At 36.7% G+C, this 21,915-nt stretch overlaps 2 protein-coding genes across 8 annotated transcripts in view; both read left to right on the top strand.

Moving 5' to 3' along the window:
- Positions 1 to 14,142, top strand: part of APLF (aprataxin and PNKP like factor) — a 98,244-nt gene extending 84,102 nt beyond the window's left edge. For all 7 annotated transcript variants that reach the window (XM_042245964.1, XM_012167855.4, XM_060412030.1 and 4 more), the window contains 2 exons: positions 2,728 to 2,774; positions 13,637 to 14,142. In XM_042245964.1, the coding sequence (XP_042101898.1) occupies positions 2,728 to 2,774; positions 13,637 to 13,839 (250 nt within the window). In that variant the 3' untranslated portion in view covers positions 13,840 to 14,142. The remainder of the gene's footprint in view (positions 1 to 2,727; positions 2,775 to 13,636) is intronic.
- Positions 2,722 to 21,915, top strand: part of PROKR1 (prokineticin receptor 1) — a 77,315-nt gene continuing 58,121 nt past the window's right edge. Inside the window, exon 1 of the mRNA XM_042245966.1 lies at positions 2,722 to 2,774. The gene's annotated coding sequence lies outside the window, so the exon portion shown is untranslated. The remainder of the gene's footprint in view (positions 2,775 to 21,915) is intronic.

Below are 21,915 nucleotides of genomic sequence, written 5' to 3'. Positions count from 1 at the left end.
CAAGGACTGGGCTGCAAATAAAGGTACAGACCGAGATTATGAGGGACCTTGAAGGAGAGGATAATTTAAGGAATTTAACATTCAGAATACTTAATTTTTTTACATTTAAATTGCTATGTAAACGTCTAAAATTTGTTTTTATTTTGAGTATGCTTTTGCCTGTGATTATACATTTTTGTTTCTGCTTTGGCTATTTTTTTATTAAAATCTATCCTGTGAGTTATGTCATCAAGAAAGAATAAAGTATATTTGAAAATACCCTAGAACAGGAAACGTGAACCTGTCCCAGATAATATTTTTTCTCCATTTTCAATGAAATAACGAGCAGAATATTGATATTAATTCTTTTATTTTAAATTGGAAGTTTAATTTCTAAGTTAAATGTGGAAAAGCACCAGCACAGCTAGTTTCTTCTGTTCTACATTTCAGTCTTACCTGCCTTTTAATGAAAATAGTATCAAATTCTCTTACAAAAGAATAGAAACTGTTAAGGAAACCTCAGAGAAACACCCTTTTCCCCTCTAAGGCAGTTGAAAATCTGCAGATGGTGCTGAAAATCTTTTCTGAGCACAGAATTTCATAACACTTTTTTCTGTTCTCCTTTTTTGGAATATACCAGTGTAAACCTTTCCCCCTATTCATTTATTCTGAAAGGGCTTGCCTTTTCCTAAGTCGAATGTGAAGTTAGATTATGTAGATCGGTATGTGAGTGCAGCGGTGGATATGTCCCAAGATAACCACCTTCTGCAACTTTAAGCTTGAACCATTACCCCTGTCCCCACCAGGCTTCATTTGGCCTTTTAAAAAGGATACTTTTCCTTTTAGTCTTTCTAGCCTGAGAACTGATGTCAACAGTCTTTTAACTGGTATTTGGTACACAAACTGTACTTATCTCCATTAACTCACTTGATTTCATTTCTGTGCTTGTTTTTAGATGCTTGAGAGTTTCTAAAGCAGCTTTTGAAGGAGACTCCAGTAGCAAACAATTAAGATCACATTGAACTTTTCAATAATCCTGCTCTGTTCAGGGCAAAGCAGGAAAAGATAGGACTGCTTTCAGATTGCTTTCTGAAAGCAAACGTATTAAACGAAGGAGAAAAACCCTTTAAATCGCAAATGACTATAGATAGATATTAATGAGGCATCTGTGTAGAATGTTAACACTTGAAGAATTTCAGTGAGGATATATGGAATTTCTGTGTACCAATCAACTACTTTTCAGTAGTTTGACATTTAAAAAAAAAAACAAAGTTACCAGTATTTTACCACAGTTATAATAACAAAAAGATTTTAAGAATATTACCAAAAGTAATCTCAGAGGATCAGCAATTTTTCCAGATTATTGATGAAAACTACCTCTGGTATTAATCTCTTTCATTTTGCTTTTCTACCTCTCCTGATATCCAACATTAATTGTACTTTAATAAAGATTGAATTAAACAAGTTAATGACCTGTGCCAGCATGTTCAGTAAGGAAAGATCTTCCCACAAAACGTCAAGGCAGCTTTGTTCATTTGCAGCTCCCTTCATCACCTTTAAGCTGTCCAGTTTCTTTCTTTCACCCTTGAGGTTTCTTTTTCATTAAACGGTCAGATTTGGGTTAATCACCCCAAACACACAATCTTTTGGTGAATCTTTTCTCCCCTTTTCAAAACTGTTGAGATATGACCCTAATTAATTGTGTGGTTGCACTCTTGTACCGTGTTTACGCTCATATTGTAGGAAAAGTTACCCCCAAAAGAAGAGACGTTAGCAATGAGAAATGTCACTAACACCTGACACAGAGCCTCGCATGTAATAAGTGCCCTGTGACTATTTCTTGGACCTGATGAATGAACAAATGGCCAACATTAATTACTTACCACCTACTAAGCCCTTAAACTTAAGAGATCCTCACAACAGCTTCATATGTCCATCTCAGCACATGGCTGTTGTCAGCCCTCCCCAACTCTCCTTTGTTAGTCCCCTAAGAGAGAGGTAACCACCAGTGGAGCGTGATGAACCAGTTAACGCTTTGAAGTTTTGCTGCCTGGGCAATTTTGCATTATCTGGAGAATGTCTTATATGTATACAGTGTACCCAAACATTTGTTTAATAAAATGATAGAAGAGATTGTCAATATATATAATCCAAAGTAGATTTTCAAACAGTGGTTTCTGTTTGACTTTGGGATATGTTGTTATATGTTTCTCAATGCATATTGACTTTCTTATTTTCTCATAACAGTTGATTGGTATCCTGTGGAGAGACATGACTTGTATGCTTTTGTTTTTGGATTCTAGAGGAGCCTTAAAAGTATCCTTTCAGATATTACACACACACACAGTTTGATACTTTGTGTTATATATTTTATATACTAATTTAATCATATCTTTATGTGATATATGATATTGACATTTTAAAAATACAGTATATTGTATTTTATTTGTCTCATATTGCCTTTCTGTAGAATGTAAGTCAAGAGGGAAGAACTTTGTCTGGTTCACCGCACTTTGCATCTAACACTATACCTGGCATGGAGTAGGCACTCAGTAAATGTAATTAAAAAGCAGATGCTTTGTACAGCATGGTGACTGTAGTTAACAGCAATAACAAAGCAAATGTTTTTCAATAAGAGGCTTATTGCTAATTGTAGTTTAGCGAGTGCTCCAGTTTAATTTATATAGTCTTATTCATTTTCAGTGATTGTCAAACCTGACCTTATATTTGCTTTCTTTTTTTTTTTAGGAAGAATCCCCAGCACAAGATAGAATATAGACATAGTACATTTCCAGGTAAGTAATTTTACTTCAGGAAACTCAAAATGAAACCTTGGATTCTCTTGTTAAACCTAGAGACAATTGCCACTTATTTTAATGAGTTTTTAAAAATCTCTGCTTCTGTGAATTTGTTGAATTATTGATTTTAATGATTTTCTTAGATTTAAAGATGATAAATTTTTATGTAGATTTTTTCTGCAATCATTGTCTAACAGTGTATTTATATTTTCCTTTGTATTTGTTACAATTCTTTTGTTTGCAGGTACCTTAAAACAAAATCTCAAACTGGCCTGAATGATAAAGAGACCATATTGACTTCTTTTACTGAAAAGTCCAGAAGTAGGGCTAGATTAGACAAGATTTGTTGCTTCAGCTCATTCATTAATAATGTCAATAATGTCACCAATAACCCACTTTCCTTCCATCATACTGTCCTTAGAGGAGTGATTTTTATCCTAAGACTGGCTGCTCTCCCCAGCAAACAACTATATGCATCCTTATTCAGCTGGGATGATAAGCATCCATGTTTACAGCTAAGGAGAGAGAGAAAACAGCTTTGATTCTTGCTATTCCTAGGAAAAATCATGAAACTAACTTTTTTAAAAAAACTGGTTTAAATCACATTCTTATTCTTGAATGAATCACTGTGACCACTGATTAGTTTGTTCTACCCTTGGAACCAAAGTAGAGTCTCTTTCTTCAAAACCACAGAGATCCTCAATAGAAACTATTATTTTAGGGGAAGAGAAGTAGGGGACAAACACCAAAGAAACAACTCTCGAATGATCATCAGTCCTGCTTACATCAGCCTGTTTTGCCTTGTTTTCTTTGCTTCTGAACTCTAATATTTTTTCACTTTAATAAATTCTGGCTTCTTTGTATCTTTTATATAATGCAGTGGCCAATTCAACATCCAGTATTTCTGCCCACAGAGTGAGAGAATAAACTGTATATCCAGGCTATGTCCACATGCATTTGTATATGTATAAACACAGCCAACTTGTAACCAAGTGATAAAAATAGCTAATTTCACCAGAAGGGAATTCTATTTACTGTTTCTTATTAAAACACACTTTAGTGTTTTAGTACTCCAGACACAAATATGATCACTTTATCTCAGTTAATATGGTATGGAGGTTATATGTTATACTTTTCTTATTGAGGCTGTATCTGAAGCTATAGCATTTATGGTTGTTAACTTTCAAAAGTTTCAAAAGTTCAAAAATATTATTTTGAACAATAATATAATAATTGATTAAAACTCTGTTTTATTGACTAATTTTAGCATTTTCCCATGGAAGAGCATTTGACAGGTTTGTTTATCTTTGTAGAACTAGGAACCATTTACCTGAAAACTGTCAATATACAACATATGGCATTGTTAAAAAGTATCTGAATTTTCTTTGAAAAATTCCTTTGAATTATCATTGAAGTATCTTCTGAATGAAGAACATATTTTTAGAACATTTAACTTTTTTTAAGAAAAAGTTTTACTTCATTGAAAATACTTTTTTAAATAATAGGGTATTTTGACATAACAGTTTAGCCTTATATATTTAATGTACTTTCAAGAGTTATTATGTGGCAGTATAGTCAGGATATCTCTTCCTACTATAAAACCTATAAATTAAACTCTCTGGGATATTTAAAATTTTATAAGTCTCATTATATTTCTTAGAGACATCTGACATAAAATTCTAACATTATTATTTCCCAAATCCTTAAAGTTTAACATTACCCAGATCTTGCTTTTTGTTAGGATTTATCAGGGTACCTTAGTAAGGGAATTTTAGTAAAGTTGGTCTTTAAGATGGTAGGATTTCAGTTATCTTTGTTTCTTAGCTTTGGGTAGGTGGGTATAGGACATCCCAGACAAATTGGGTAATAGATTGGTCAGGGACATTGAGGTAGAAAATAATAAGTTGTGTTTGGAATTCGAAGGTGGGTCAGTTTAGCTGACAGGGGGAGTCTCTGCAGTTACTGTGAATGAATGATACTCTTGTTGTTCAGTCACTAAGTCATGGCCGACTCTTTGTGACTCCATGGACTTCAGCGCAGCCTGCAGCACATCAGGCTTCCCTGTCCTTTACTGTCTCCCAGAGTTTGCTCAAATTCATGTCCATTGAGTCGGTGATGCTCTCTTAAATTTATCTCATCTTCTGTCATCCTTTTCTCCTTTTGCCTTCAATCTTTCCCAGCATCAGGTTATTTTCCAATGAGTCAGCTCTTCACATCATGTGGCCAAATTATTGGAGCTTCAGCTTCAGCATCAGTCCTTCCAGTGAATATTCAGGGCTGATTTCCTTTAGGATTGACTGGTTGGATCTGCTTGCCGTCCAAGGGACTCTCAAGAGTCTTCCCCAGCACCACAGTTCTAAAGCACCCATTCTTCAATGCTCAGCCTTCTTTGTGGTCCAACTCTCATGTCTGTACATGACTACTAGAAAAACCATAGCTTTGACTAAACGGACCTTTGTCAGCAAAGTGATGTCTCTGTTTTTGAATATGCCATCTAGGTTTGTCATAGCTTTTCTTCCAAGGAGCAAGTGTCTCTTAATTCCGTGGCTACAGTCACCATCTGCGGTGATTTGGGAGCCCAGGAAAAGAAGATCTGTCACTGTTTCAACTTTTTTCCCATCTGTTTACCATGAAGTGATGGCGCTGGATGCCATGATCTTAGTATTCTGCATGCTAAGTTTTAAGTCAGCTTTTTCACTCTCCTCTTTTACCTTCATCAAGAGGCTTTTTAGTTCCTCTTCACTTTCTGCCATAAGGGTGGTATCATCTGCATATCTGAGGTTATTGATATTTCTCCCAGCAATCTTGATTCCAACCTGTGCTTCCTCTAGCCCAGAGTTTCTTATGATGTACTCTGCATATAAGTTAAGTAAGCAGGATGACAGTATGCAGCCTTGTTATACTCCTTTCCCAATTTGGAACCAACCTGTTGTTCCATGTCCAGTTCTAATCATTGCTTCTTGACCTGCACACAGGTTTCTCAGGAGACAGATAAAGTGGTCTGGTATTCCCATCTCTTTAAGACCTTTCCACAGTTTATTGTTATCCACACAGTCAAAGGCTTTTGCATAGTCAATGAAGCAGAAGTAGATGTTTTTCTGGAAGTCTCTTGCTTTCTCTATGATCTATCTGTTGACTGTGAATGATACTGGAGGAATGCATTGAGGTCAGATTGTAGAAGCTCTTGAAAGCTAGACCAAAGATGTGGCGACAAATAACTACTGATGAGCTGTCCAAACTAGAGCAGAGGAAGCCTTCTGGAGGTTAGTTAGGTGAATGAAGGACCAGAACTAGGCTGCCATGAGTATGGAAAAACAGGATTTGATACAAGTGAGATTCTGAAAGAAGAGTGATGAGGAATTTCCAACTGGTTGGCCATGGTGTGGGGGATGGGATGAATCAAAAATAGGAATGAATGAAAATTAAAGTATAAATTATCAGGAGCTTAGAGATGATAATAGAGATCAGGAGGAAAAACTAGGTAGTTTGTGGGTTTGGTTTCTTTTTTTAAGTTATACATGTTAAATTTGAGGTGAGGTGTCATTAATCCATAATAAAACAATAAAAGTTATAATAGAGACCCATATAGTATATACAACTACTCTAGAATTTTATAATATAAAATAACTATATGAAACTATTTTATTATTTAATTTCTGATTTGTAGCACTTCTAAAACACTTTAGTCTAAAATTTTCTTACACATGTAATAATTTATGCCATATATTTCTATTTTTGTAGGTTTGACTGTAATCATCTGTTCAGCTCTTTGTTTATCTAATTGGTTTAAAGTTTTACTAACTTTCCACACTTTTTCAGAGTGCTACATGTAGTTTTGGCACAGCATATTGAATAAAAGAGTAATCAATACTAGGAAATTTTTATTTTAAACTTTCTTAGCTACCTTATTTGCTGACAACATTTGAAAGAAATTATCATCATTGTTATATCACTTGATTATTGGAGTCATTCTCTCTGGCTTTTATTATTATGTGACAGTCATGATTCAAAGGGATCGGTACTGTTCATGGCTGAAATTTAGAATGTTCTACTGATCTGATAACTATTTCAGTATTTCTCTAGTTCTCCAATCATATGCATACATATGCTTATATAGGCTTTTTTATTTTCAGAAGTAGAAACTAAAAGATCTTGAAAGTAAGCTATTAAGTAAGGTTAGTGATGCTAAATGGGATTTTGTAAACTGCTGCTTACTGTGGGAAAAGCTGAGAGATTTTAGAACATGAAAAAGGCAAATGCAGTGGTGTTTTTAAAAAGAAATAAACTTAATGTATTAATATAATAAAGTGGATAGACCTGCACAAACTGCTTTTCCAAAGTTAAAATATGAATACCCAACTAATAGCTTGGTTCATTACAAAGATCAGTCTTCCATAGTAAAATGAGGCATTTAAACATCTTTATTCTTGTAGTATGTAGTAAGCTTTCATCTTTAGAGATATTGGGCTAAAATATTTTTTCACTTACATGAAAATTAATATCCTAACTAATTCTAAGATTTACTGGACAAGAAAATAAAACCTGAAGAATTATTGATGTTAAACTATAAATCTGCTATGAAACACCTGTCTTCGTATCTCCTGTTACCATAAAACTGTCTGGAGAAAATCAGCAATTTGGAAAGATTTTTTTCTCCACATAAACATTTTCCATCATGCATATAACACAGTGTACTCTTTAGTAGCTCTGCAGACTTGGTTCTTTGGATAGGAACTTGATGGTGAAATTTTAAGTTGTGTAGGAAATGTTAGATACAAATTTGATATAATACAAATATTATAAATACTTATGCAAAAAAAGAAAAGTCAGAAATTACCACATCCTAATAATACGAAATAGTTAATAGCATGTTCTTTCAAATATGTGGAGTTTGTTACTTTTTCTAGACTTTGTTATTTTTCATTATTATGGTAGAAAGTATTATCCATCACTTTTTAAAAGTAAGTGACAGCTTATTTCTCTTGTGCTGCTTTCAAATAGTCAAGCTGTCAGCCTGTCTGTACATTTCATATTCCTGTAGAGAAAATGAAGATTCTTGCTTTGTTCTTAAAATTAGAACTTTGGGGTTGGAAAGGATCTTTGAGGTCATTTAATCAACATCATTTGATTCACAGATAAAAAGATAAACTCCACTAAATGCCTTGTTCATTGTCAAGGGATTTATGACACAGATCTTTAAACTTCCACCCTCTTAGTATACATATTTTTCTTAAACCATGTCATTTTTTAGAGACTTCTTATTGGGTGAGGGCATTGGAACATCACAGATAAACAGTCATTAGCAGCTAGAAACTTAAAAGTGACCTAAGTGAAGATAGAGAAAAAAAAAATTACTGCTTCCGAGCTCACCTTGACTTGGAAGAAACATGCTTACTTCTGATTTCTTACACATGCTCAGCAATTAGATTTCAAATAAACTATTTGTAATATAAGAAAATGCTAAATGTAGGCTCTTATTTTTCCAAAAATGGCATTATACTGTTTAATTCTGTGGAAATCTATTGGAAGTCACAACTACAAAAAATAAAGCCACAAAAATTGTCTTTTGCTATTACTTAAAAATATTAAACAGCTATTATTCCATCTTAGGCTCTCACTGTTGTACTTCAGTAAGCTTTGTACCAACCGCAGTGTTCTGTGTACAGTGTTGGGGTCTTGGTTTGAGATCATCTATAATGTGACTCCTCATGTCTGAGTTCTCTAAACATGCTTCCTTGTCTGAGAGGGTTTCTTTGAATTTTTTGTGTAGCAAACAGTGTTATAACAAGGTTTATATGAGCTTTACTGGCTTCATCACTTTAAATCCAGATACTCAGATACCATGCTTCAGCTTACTCAGGGAATACATGCATGGATGTCTATTCCTGCTTTCTGTGAATGCCCCTTTGCGTAAAACTTAATTGTTATGGTAAAGACAGACATTTTATTCCTAGGTTATGTGCTAGTCATATTTATTTCAGAACCATGCTTCCTGAGATTATTCCCATGATTCAGGAAATCATGAAATAATTCGGATCAACAAGTGTGCCGATTCAGCATTTTCTAGTAAATAAAGTTTCATCATCTCTATGGCCCAGTTATACCTTCAGCACTTAAAAAAAAAGCCCTCCCATCTAGATGGCATTTGTATTGTAGAATATTTGAAGTCACTACTACAGAATTTGCTACAAGAGGGTCTATTTAAATGGTTCCACAAAAAATGTCAGCATTCAAAATCTTGTCGTGAAATGTGGACCTGGAACCACTAGGAAGGGGCATAGCGCTGAGTTCTGGCACTGACTTGCCCTTGTCATGACTTTGCCTTGCTCATGCCAAGCAGTTATTCAGGTGCTTTCACTTAAAGCACAGAGTGCCAGTTCATATGAAGTACAGGGGAGGGAATTTGACTACCAGCTACACTGAGTTCTGTTACATACAGTTATTTCAGATTCTAAACCTCTTGCTAAAAGAACGTGAATGTGATGTTATGATTTTATAGATAAGAGCAATTTTTTTGATGAAATGAGTGGGATTCTTCTGATTAATATGTCATTATTGCTTCAGCAAATGAACCTACCCAGTAAGTTGCTAAAGATTCCCAGGGTTCACTGATGCTTAAAGCTCCGTCAGTTATCAGGATTTAAATAAAAGTCTGTAATACAATTCATTGTGTTGACAGGCAGGCTAGTGATTAAAAGTGTAGGTTATAATAAAGCATTTCTGTAAACTGAAGGTGTTCAGCAGTTGATTTGCAGATGGTTCATTTATTCATTCATATATTTAGCAAATATGAGTCTATAAGTGTCTTTTATGTGTTAGGCATTGTTGGAAGAGTCGAGGATACAATAGAGACAGAACCTTGCTCTTGTAGAATTTCGCAAAGGTGGACAGTGCACATGTTAACAATTATGTGATGTCATGTAGTGATAACTGCTAAGAAGAAAAATAAAGCTGTGTAAGAGGACAGAAGGAAGGAAGCTGTGGGCTTCCCTGGTGGCTCAGATGGTAAAGCATCTGCCTGCAATCCTGGAGACCCAGGTTCGATCCCTGGGTCGGGAAGATACCCTGGAGAAGGAATGGCAACCCACTCCAGTACTCTTGCTTGGAAAATCCTATGAACAGAGGAGCCTGGTAGGCTACTGTCCACGGGGTCACAAAGAGTCGGACATGACTGAACGACTTAAAGAGAACAGAATGGCAAGGGTGTGTATGGGGGTGGGAGGCAGGTCCCATTTCAAATAGGACAGTAAAAGAAGGACTCTGATAATTTGATATTAGAGCAGAAGGCTGAAGGAGAGACCTAGCCAGGTGATTCTCTGAGGGATGGGTATATTAGACAGTGGGAAGGATGCTTCAGAAGCCCTGGAGATGACCCTGTTGGTTTATTCAAGGAGCAGTGAAGAGAGGGTAGGATTGGAACAAAGTGTAAGTGAAGAATGGCAGGTGAGACAAGAAAAGCTAGTGACCAGTTTTGTAGGGTCCTGGAGGCCAAGAGCTACAATTGAGGACTTCAGATCTTATTCAGAGTGAGATAAAAAGCTATTGGGAGGTTTTCTGGCTTCTTTGTGAACAGATAAGAGTAGAAGTAGGGAACCCAGCTAGGAGGATATTGGAATAGACCAGGAAGAGGATGGTGGTATTGGATCCAGGGTGTTGGAGTAGATGTGAGAAGTGATGGATACATTTTGATGGTAGAGCCAACAGGATCTTTTGACATTAAATATTATGGAGGATATTCAAGGATAACTCCAAGGTTTCTTGCCAAAACAATTGGAAGGGGCGTCCCTGGTAGCTCAGTGGTAAAGAATCTGCCTGCCATTGCAGGAGATACGGGTTCAATCCCACATGCCTTGGAACAACTAAACCTATGCACCACAATTACGGAGCCTATGCTCCAGGGCCTGGGGTCTGCAGCTTCTGAACCCATGTGCTACAAGTACTGAAACCCACACACCCTAGAGCTTGTGCTCCACAATGAGAAAAGCCACTGCAACGAGAAGCTCTTGTATCGCAACTGGAGAGTATCCCCCCGTCACTGCATCTCGAGAAGTTCTGCGTAGAACAAAGACCCAGCATAACTGAAATAAAGTAAATAAAATTATTTTTTAAAAAATTGGAAGGTTGGAAGAGTCAAATGTATGTTCAAGATTGATAAGAGAATGACCACATTTGGGTGAAGCACCTCAAGAGCTGTGTTCCGGAAGTGTTGCATTTCAGATTTCTGTTAGTCACTAAGTAGAGATGGTACACAGGCAGTGAGATAAATCAGTCTGGAATTTACGCTGTGGTCAGAGCTTAAAATATAAATTTGGGGATTTAGGATATACAACTAGATGGAATCATCTAAGGAGTATATTTGGCGAAGGAAATGGCAAACCTGCTCCATTTTTCTTGCCTGGAGAATCCCATGGACAGAGGAGCCTGGCAGGCTACCGTCCATGGAGATGCACAGAGTTGGACAGCACTGGGTGACAGCATAAGGAGTATCTTAGAGAAGAGGTCCCAGCCTGAAATTTGGGCACTCCAAAATTCAGAGGTTGAGAAGATGAGGAAGATCCAGCAAAGAAGGTGGAGAAGGAACAGCCAATAAAGCAGGAGAGCCTGAAGTAGTTTCAGCTTTGTATGTATTTTCCTTCTAAATCTGCTAAGCTAATTTCTGAATCTAAATTGAGATGGCATTATTTATATATATGAGATACTTCCAAGAGCAAAATGGTCAAGAACAGAAACATTGCTGTTCTTTCTTCCTCACTACCTTTCCCATCTGCAAACTATCTTCTAAATGGTTTTTAATTGTTTTCTATCATAAAAGTTACATGAGGAATTGAGGTTAGTTAGACATAAAACATGCCCTCAAGAGGCAGATAAAAAGTGTACACAAATAAATATAATCTCAGACTTCTCTCAAGGAACTGGTGTGCTTCTTATGCTAATGAGAATTGAGTAAGTTTTTATGTAGCCTTTTTGGCTTTTTGCTACCAAGAAACTTAGGGAGAAATTTGATGCTCAGTCTATATTGATTATGTTAAAAATTGAGGTTGATATACTTACATTCTGCTTTCTTTGTTCTCAATTTCTACTTTAATTTGAGTTATCTCATGATAACACAGGCTTCCCAGGTGGCGCTAGTGATAAAGAATCTGTGCAGGAGATCAAGGGATATTGGTTTGATTCCTGGGTTGGGAAGAGTCCCTGGAGCAGGAAATGGCAACCCACTCCAGTATTCTTGCCTGGAGAATCCCATGGACAGAGGAGCCTGGGGGGTTACAATCTATGGGGTCGCAGAGAGTCAAACATGAATGAGTGACTAAATCACAGTAAGCACATGATTATAAGCTGTCTCAAATCCCCTTGGAATGAGTAGTGATATTAAGAAAGAAAGAAGTGTCTAGGCTATGAAAGTTAAGAAGACAAATAAATTACTTTCTTTGTCATCATTCTGCCATGAAAAATTTTCCTGTCAAATTTCTTAACTTTCATTTAAGTTATATCTGTTACATATGAATGTTTTAGGAAAAAGCTAGCTGAAGCATATGTGTGTGCTCAGTCGCTTCCGACTTTTTGCAACCCTTTGGACTATTGCCCACAAGGCCCCTTTGTCCACGGGATTTTTCAGACAAGAATACAATAGTGGGTTGCCATTTCCTCCTCCAGGGGGTCTTCCCGACCCAGGGATCAAACCTGCATCTCCTTTGTCTTTCGTATTGCAGGCAGATTCTTTACGTGATGAACCATTGAGGAAACCCCTGCTGAAGCATATTCACAAGTACGAACATTTTTAACCTTTAAATATTCCACATCATCCTAGAGTCTCTCACTGCCTTATTTTAAACCAACTCTGTTGCTCTCTGTGAAAAGAAAACTGGGATGAGGGAAGAAATTAGTTTTGAGACAGAAGGATTTTAGAATTGTAATTCTACTATTATGATATTTAGAAACCTATAAATTCTGATGGTTGTTACCACAGTAATTCTAGTCTTAACTAAGTGTGAGCTATAAGATCTGTAAAGCTAAATTTTTCAAAGTCTGTAAGCTTATATGTCCTCATTTGGTCTCAAGTCTGGTGTGTGGCCTGGAGAAGAAAATGGCAACCCACTCCAGTATTCTTGCCTGGAGAATCCCATGGACAGAGGAGCCTGGTGGGTTATGTAGCTCATGGGGTCACAAGAGTCGGACATGACTGGAGCAACTGAGCATACACACACTGGTGTGTCAATCAGATTTTGCTAGCAAATTGTGATAACAAATAGTCCTCAAATTTCAGTGCCTTATAACAATAAATAGGTGCATTTCTCCTTCATGTTAATATGCATGGACCTGCATGTTGGCTGTTGCCCTTCTCACGTGTGTCTCATCCTGAATCCAGGCTGAAGGATCAACCTCTATCTGGGGCACACTATTCTCCTAGCAGAGGGGAAATGGCAACAGCAGAATCACAGAGAGGCCCTTCAGGCTTCTCTATGGAAGCCACTACTTCCCCTCACTTTTCTTTGGCCAAGTCTGACGTCAGTGGGAATGGGTAAACAGAATCACATTGCAAGAGGGACAGTGAATAACTGGGACAGAAATATACTCTACCATTGTGGAAAGTGGTGTAGCTTGATTATGATATTATTAAGGAACCATTATGATGAATCTGAGGACATTTTAATCTTGGAAGCCTCATAGTAGGAGAAGTTTGATTTAAACAAATGTTAAAACAAATAATAAAAATAATAACTTTAGCCCCCTTTCTAGTAATTTATAATTGCTAGCTATGTATTAAGTAAAATCTTCTTGACAAAGATATTTTATAGTTAGAGGTTTCTAAACCTAGGTTGAGTGACAGTTGACATGCTACATACTAAACTGTTTTTCAGTGAGAAGCATTTCGGATGAAGATGACAATGTCGGGCAACCCAATGAATACAGCCTGAATGACAGCTTTATAGATGATGAGGAAGAAGAATACGAGCCAACAGACGAAGATTCCGACTGGGAACCGGAAAAGGAAGACCTAGAGAAGGAAGATATGGAAGGGCTTTTGAAAGAAGCAAAAAAGTTTATGAAAAGAAAAAAGTGACTCCTCTGCAGTCATATATGGCTCATATTTACTGTTTCTGCATGGAAAAATAATTCAGAAAGCACTTAAGGGGTAATTGTTTTTCTGCTTTTTATGGTTACGACTTTACTATTGACTCTTCACAAAGGAAACATTGAATGTCACCCTTCAGTGTAGTGGATGAAATTTGTTTTGTTGCTTTGCTTTTTCTATGTTATTTCAAACATCTGGAAATAATAAGCACACAGAGAGTTAAAAAGAAATGATTGATATTTTTCATGTACTTTATAATAAAAAGTAAACATCATAGGTTGCAAAACAAAAGGTCTTTTTTGCTTTTTTCCAAAGATTCTGTCTTTAGGTAGAATACTATGCAGTTATAACCAGGCAGATGACGTAACTGGTGGGAAAACACGTTTCTTTCATTCCTATTGAAGTAATTCTTAAAGCAGAACCAGACTTTAAAAAATACCAGCCATCATATAATGGCTATTATTTTTTCTAATGTTAGATGTGAGCTTTGCAATTTCATTGACTACTTTAATTCTTTGAAACTTGGGGAAATCAGTACAAAATGGATACTGAAAATAGATTCAACTAGACTATAGCAATGTCCACCATGCAGGGAATGCTATTTTATGTCCCGAGTCTAATTTACTGTATGTCTGAGTTTAAAAGTAGAAAACCTGAAAGAATTTGACCATTTCTTTTTCAAACAAGTCCTGCCTGATGCTTTTAACTCTCAATATGCTGTTCTTAAGAATATAGGAATTATTTTTAACCATAATTTTCTCAAATTATATTAGTTCTTTTATCCTCAGATGAGAGTAGCAAGTTGTCTGCCAGCATTCAAGATTCTGGCCTTTTGTTTCAAGAAGAAACCCCTTCTCCAGTTTTATGTAGTATAATATTTCTGCGTCTCTGTTCTTCAACTCCTTTAGGCTATGTAATACTCTTCATATTACATGACTTAGAATCTTTGAAATATAGTTTAGAATCTTTAATTTGGGTTTGTACAAACAGCAGTAAATATAGTTTTGAAATTGTAAATCATAAACCAACAGTTTCCTCGTTAAGCACTAATATTTTATATTCTAGAGGACCTAAAAATGTATATCTTAAAAGAGCAGAACAGACTTGTGATTGTTTTCTTAGTGTTTTTGTTTTCAAATAATTACATAATATTAAATTTTACTTATGTTACAGAAAGGCAAATATAAATATTTTTATTATCTTTTATTCTAATTTTTCTCTCTGTTGTTATTTAGAAACTAATTTTCTCTTCTAATGTCCCTTTAGTCTTCAGGGCTTGACAAATCTGTGAAAAAAAATTCTTTGAACTTACTTTTACTTTCACTTTGCACAAACTTAATCTTTAAAGTGTTTTTTGGTCCATTCATAGATATATCTCAAAGGAATTAAAAACAAGTGTCCACATGAAAACTTGTACACAGTGTCCATAGAAAGAAACATCACTTGTAACAGTCAAAAAGTGGAAACACCTAAATATCTTATCAGCTGGTATGTGGATAAGCAAAATGCAGTCTGTCTTTACAACCAAATATTTTTTGGCCATAAAAAGAAGTGAAGGATTGAAACATGCTACAGCATGGATAAACCTTGGAAACATTAGGGTAAGTGAAGGAAGTCGGACACAAAAGGCCACAGATTGTATAAGCTCAGTTATATGAAATATCCAGAATAAGCAAACCCATAGAGACGGAAAGTGAATTGGTAGTTGCCGGGGTCTAGAGAGAAGAGTATCTTTCTGAATTCATAAAAATGTTCTAAAATTAGTGGTGATGGTGTAAAACTCTGTAAATATACTAAGATCCATTGAATTGTATACTTTCTATGGGGGAATTTTATGTCATATGAATTATATATGGCAAGAAGGCTATGATATAGAATGCAAAAGGTGACATTGGCCTTTTAGAAAGAAAGAAAGGCATTCAATATCAGAATATATTCTTCTTAGAAGTTATGTGTTAGCTTATGTTAATTTTTAAGAATAGTTTGATGTGCCTTTCATAAACATCCTGAAGATACTTTTGAGTATAACGAATGTATAAATATTTAACTTCATTGTAATGAAAATTTTCTATTTGGACTATATTCAAGTGTATGATTTTCAAAATAGAGGCAAAAGTGATGAAATTGGTGGGCTCAAAAGCATTGCTAACAAAACTTGATTTAGTTGCTGTCCTAAACAGTGGATTGAGAGCCAACTATCCCTATCATGGTATTCATAGAATTTAAACTATATCTTAACCTCCTCCTTCAGGCTAAAAATGGTCACATACACTTTTCTCACTAATGTGCTTAATTCAAAAAGCAAATGTTTTCTGTTGACTTCTTGAAGTGAGGTGGGTTTTCTGGGACCTTGGGAAGCTGGAGACATGAAGATTTTCAGTGACACATGGGTACTGATTCTGCTTTTCACGCAGGTTGAGGGTGGCATTGTTGATATTATTTCTAGAATTAGAAGATCCTAATGATTGCAAACATCCATTATAGTGAAAAGAAATAGACTGTGAGCATAATTTTTCCAAAATGGTGATGTAAAGTTAAGTGGATAGTGACTTTCTTTTGACTTATCTGGAGGCAGAAGCCACATACCAGCTTGCTACATCTAGCCCTGCTCTTTGAGTCCACCTTCTTGTGCCCATTACTTTCTCTTGAGAAGGAATCTGTAAGAGAGTCTCTGTGGGTGTGTGTGTTCTTCCTGCCGGTCTGCAAACCAACAAAGCTGCTCCTCCACAGTAGGTATTGAAAGAAAAATGATAATAATTATTGCCAAGATCACTACTGGCCATCCTGATATAATGTACACAATAGATTTGATTACCATAAGCAACCACAGTTGTACTCTGTTGTGCCCAAGACCCTGTCTTAGGTGCTGGTGATTCAAAGAGGGATAACACGGAGTTTCTGTTTTCAGTGTCCTTACAGTCTACCAGGGAAGATAGGAATATTTATTCATTCGGTAACAGTGACTACAGAATACTATGGAGAATACAAGGAAGAAAAGGAGAGAGCTTCTAGAATCAGAGAGCTCGCAAAGGCAGTGAGGCAAATATGCAAATAACATAATGGGTAGAAATGCAATAGTCCGAGAAAGGAATGCTGGAGTATAATTTAAATGGCCTGTCTTGCTGTGTATTGAAATACATCCTCATTCTTGAGGAAGAGCCTTTGTCTGATTGAGTTGCAAGCTGAACTTGTAGATTTTTTCATGGAACACAACTTTTATCTTCAAAAATGACTGGCAGACATACTACGATTATTTAGAATGGAGTGTGTGGCTGGCATTTCCTCAAAAATGAACTTAGCCTATTTTTTTCCCAAGGAAAACAACAAACAGTATATATTGTAAAAATGAGCTTTCAAACAAAAATTAGAGTTTTAGAAAACTATATGTCACTGAGCTTGTTAGCTCTCCAAAACTTTAAAAACTGTTCTGATGATATTGTTGGTGATACAATAAAATGAAATGTGTCAACATTTGGAAGAGCTTGAAAACTGAGCAAGCCAATGTTTTCTGAACGACCAACGCATATTATAAAATCAGGCATGGGTAAAAGATCCACTCAAAGGGTAAGACAGGCCAACAAAACAGTGTAACAGAGTCTGTAAAGTTCATTAATATGACTTCAGGTAATACATTGTGCCTAACACATTTCAGAAGCTGTTATTTATTTTTGGTGGCACATCAAAAATAATATTCACAATTGTCTGAAATGTGTATGAAACTACTTTATTTTCCAATTACATATCTTTTTAAGCCCTAATTTTCTCTATATACTTTAAGCAAAACAACATACAAGAGCAGACATGAGAATCTAGCTTTCTATTAAGCCACACATTAAAGAATTTACAAAAATGTGAAGCAGTGCCACTCATTTTACTAAATTAAAAGATTATCATAAAATATGTTATTTGTGTTTATATATAATGGATTATTTTAAAAATCTAGCAAATTTCTTAATTTCATAAAAGGTGAGTATCTATAGATATGACCCTCATAAATGAAAGCTCTTTGGGATCTTCAATAATTTTTATGAGTTAAATCTTAAGTCTCAACATTTTGAGAACTATTTAATTAAGTCACTATACCAATCAGTGTCAGATTTTATTTCTTGGGCTTCAAAATCACTGCAGACGGTGACTATAGCTATGAAATTAAAAGACGCTTGCTCCTTGGAAGGAAAGCTGTGACAAACCTAGGCAGTGTATTAAAAGGCAGAGACATTACTTTAGCAAAAAAAGTCTGTCTAGTCAAAGGTATGTTTTTTCCAGTAGTCCTGTACAGATATTAGAGTTAGACCATAAAGAAGGCTTAGTGCCAAAGAATTGAGGCTTTTGAATTGTGGTGCTGGAGAAGATTCTTGAGAGTCCCTTAGACAGCAAGGACATCAAACCAGTCAATCCTAAAGGAAATCAACCCTGAACATTCATTGAAAGGACTGATGTTGATGTTGAAGCTGAAGCTCTAGTACTGAGGCCACCTGATATGAAGAGCTGACTGGAAAATACCCTAATGTTGGAAAGATTGAAGGCAAAAGTGGAAGGGTGGCAGAGGATGAGATAGTTAGATAGCATCACTGACTCAGTGGACAGGAATTTGAGCAAACTCCAGGAGATGGTGGAGGACAGAGGAGCCTCGTATGCTAGAGTTCATGAGGTTGCAATGAGTTGGACATGACTCAGCAACTGAACAACAACCACCACCATTCAGCTGGGCTAGTTGTGATGGGATAACCCCCAAATCACAGTGCCTTAACACAAGGAAAGTTTTCTTAAGCCAAGATTTTGTGTTGGGTGAATCTTCAGGCCACTGTCTTTGATGTGGCAGCTCATCATTCCAGGATTTCAGAAGCTCTGTCATCTTGTAGTTGCACCACTGGAACATGAAACTTACCAATCATGACTATAAGGAGAATAGAGAAAATGAAGGGTTGTACTCTGTTAATTAAATGCTTCTGGCTAGAAGTGTCACTCATGCTCACAGCCCATTGTCCAGAGGAAGTCACATGGCTTTGCCCACTGAAAAGGGCCTCAAAAATACAGTTTTGGTGCCCCAAAAAGATGAGAACCAGATAGAGTGAATACTAGTAATGTCTATAATCACTAAAGGGGTGAGCGATAAATAGGGGAAAGAGTTGAAGACACGATCTTGAGTGTCAACATTTAAGTAGTAGAAAGATGAAGAAGACTTCAGAGGAATTAGAGGAAAAAGAGGGATGTCAGGAACTTGCTGTGCTGCAGAAGCTAAAAGTAGAGCAGAAAGAAAGCAGCAAATGTAGTTGCTGCAGAATGGATACAAGTGCAAGTAATGAGGTTAGATTTGACTTCCTACTTCTTGGAGATAATTGAGGCTATTAGATGAGAACTTGCACCGACTCTCACCTGTGTCTACCTATCCCCCAGCTATTCCCATACTCTCTGTTGTCTTTCCAGATATTACAGATGAATCGTCTGTGTTCCTATTTAAAGCCAATCCCCCATATTCAGGCGCCTCTTAACATTCTCGTGGATTTCACACTGGTTATTCTTCCCTTTTGTTCCTGCTTCATCCTTTTTTTCCTATATGCTGAACCATTCCCATCACCATATAAATATTTCTTCCATCCTGAAAACAAATGAAATCTTCCCACCAATTTCACTTTTCCCTGCAGCTTTACTACTCCATTTCTCTTCTCCCTGTAACAGCAAAATTCCCCGAGTGTCAATACCTGCTGTCACCAGTGCTTTTCCTCCTTTGAAAGTCTTTCAAGTCAAGCTTTCCTTATCACCTCTCCATTGCAATTGCTGTGGTCAAGAGCATCTGTGATCACTCCTCTAAATCCTATCATCAATTCTCAACCCTCATTCTTCTTGAACTTTCTGCAACATTTGAAACAAGTCATTTCTACCTCCTTCAGACACTTCATTTTTCTTCTAGGAAATTAGAATATCTTGTGGCTTTTTCTACCTTACTCCCAGTGTCCATTGCTGGGTGTATAGTTTTTTCATGAGCTCTTAATACTCAGAATACCCTACAGCAGAGTCCTTGGTCTTTATTTTCCTATTTACATTCATTTGCTTCATGTAATCTGTTTTTTGCTGTTGTTTTAACAATAATTCTAAATTTTTAACAAGCCTTGAACTCTTCTCTAAATTCCAGACTTACATGTCCAATTGTCTAGTCAACATCTCCACTTGAATGATAGACATCTCGAACTTTACATGTTCAGGACTGAATTCTAATTGCCTTTTTTGTTCCCCCGCAAACCTTCCTCTCCTGATCAGGCTAAACAACTTGACATTATTCTTGACCTCCCACTTTCTCTATACTCAGCAAAATCTTGATGGATCTACTTTCAGAATATATCCAGAATTTGACTCTATATCTGAACTTCCACTGCTGGCAACTTGGACTCCCTGCTTCATTCTTTGGCTCCGACAGTTCAGTTGCTGAGCTGGCACTTCAGTTCAGTTGCTCAGTCGTGTCCAACTCTTTGTGACCCCATGGACTGCAGCACGCCAGGCTTCCCTGTCTGTCACCAACTCCCGGTGCTTACTCAAACTCATGTCCCATTGAGTTGGTGATGCCATTCAACCATCTCATCCTGTCATCCCCTTCTCCTCCTGCCCTCAATCTTTCCCAGCATCAGGGTCTTTTCAACTGAATCAGTTCTTCACATCAAGTGGCCACAGTATCGGAGTTTCAGCTTTAGCGTCAGTCCTTCCAATGAATATTTAGGGCTGATTTCCTTTAGGATGGACTGGTTAGATCTCCTTTCAGTCCAAGGGACTCTCAAGAGTCTTCTCCAACACAACAGTTCAAAAGCATCAGTTATTTGGCACTCAGCTATTTTTATAGTCCAACTCTCACATCCATACATGACTGCTGGAAAAACCATAGCTTTGACTAGACAGACCTTTGTTGGCAAAGTAATGTCTCTGTTCTTTAATATTCTGTCTAGGTTGGTCATAGCTTTTCTTCCAAGGAACAAGTGTCTTTTAATTTCATGGCTGCAGTTACCATCTGCAGTGATTTTGGAGCCCCCCAAAATAAAGTCTGTCACTGTTTCCATTGCTTCCCCATCTATTTGCCATGAAGTGATGGGACCAGATGCCATGATCTTAGTTTTCTGAATGTTGAGCTTTAAGCCAACTTTTTCACTCTCCTCTTTCACTTTCATCAAGAGGCTCTGTAGTTCTTCACTTTCTGCTGTAAGGGTGGTGTCATCTGCATATCTGAGGTTATTGATATTTCTCCTGGCAATCTTGATTCCAGCTTGTGCTTCATCCAGCCCAGCATTTCACATGATGTTTATAAGTTAAATAAGCATATATGTTAAATAACCAGAGTGACAATATACAGCCTTGACGTACTCCTTTCTGATTTGGAACTAGTCTGTTGTTCCATGTCCATTTTAACTGTTGTTTCGTGACCTGCATACAGATTTCTCAGGAGGCAGGTCAGGTGGTCCCATCTCTTGAAGAATTTTACACAGTTTATTGTGATCCACACAGTCAAAGGATTTGGCGTAGTCAATAAAGCAGAAATAGATGTTTTTCTGGAACTCTCTTGCTTTTCTGATGATCCAACAGATGCTGGCAATTTGATTTCTGGTTCCTCTGCCTTTTCTAAATCCAGCTTGAACATCTGGAAGTTCATGGTTCACATAAACCATGAAAAAGGGAAGAAGACTGGCTTGGAGAATTTTGAGCATTACTTTACTAGTGTGTGAGATGAGTGCAATTGTGCGGTAGTTTGAGCATTCTTTGGCATTGCCTTTCTTTGGGATTGGAATGAAAACTGACCTTTTCCAGTTCTGTGGCCACTGCTCAGTTTTCCACATTTGCTGGCATATTGAGTGTAGCACTTTCACAGCATCATCTTTTAGGATTTGAAATAGCTCCACTGGAATTCCATCACCTCCACTAGCTTTGTTCATAGTGATGCTTCCTAAGGCCCACTTGACTTCACATTCTAGGATGTCTGGCTCTAGGTGAGTGGTCATACCATCGTGGTTATCTGGGTCATGATGACCTTTTTTGTATAATTCTTCTGTTATATATAGCCTTAATATATAGTTATATATAGCC

The sequence above is a fragment of the Ovis aries genome, chromosome 3, assembly GCF_016772045.2.
Source record: "Ovis aries strain OAR_USU_Benz2616 breed Rambouillet chromosome 3, ARS-UI_Ramb_v3.0, whole genome shotgun sequence".
Classification (NCBI taxonomy): Eukaryota; Metazoa; Chordata; class Mammalia; order Artiodactyla; family Bovidae; genus Ovis; species Ovis aries.
Note: the sequence above shows the minus strand (reverse complement) of the source record. Positions and strands in the feature narration are given on the sequence as shown.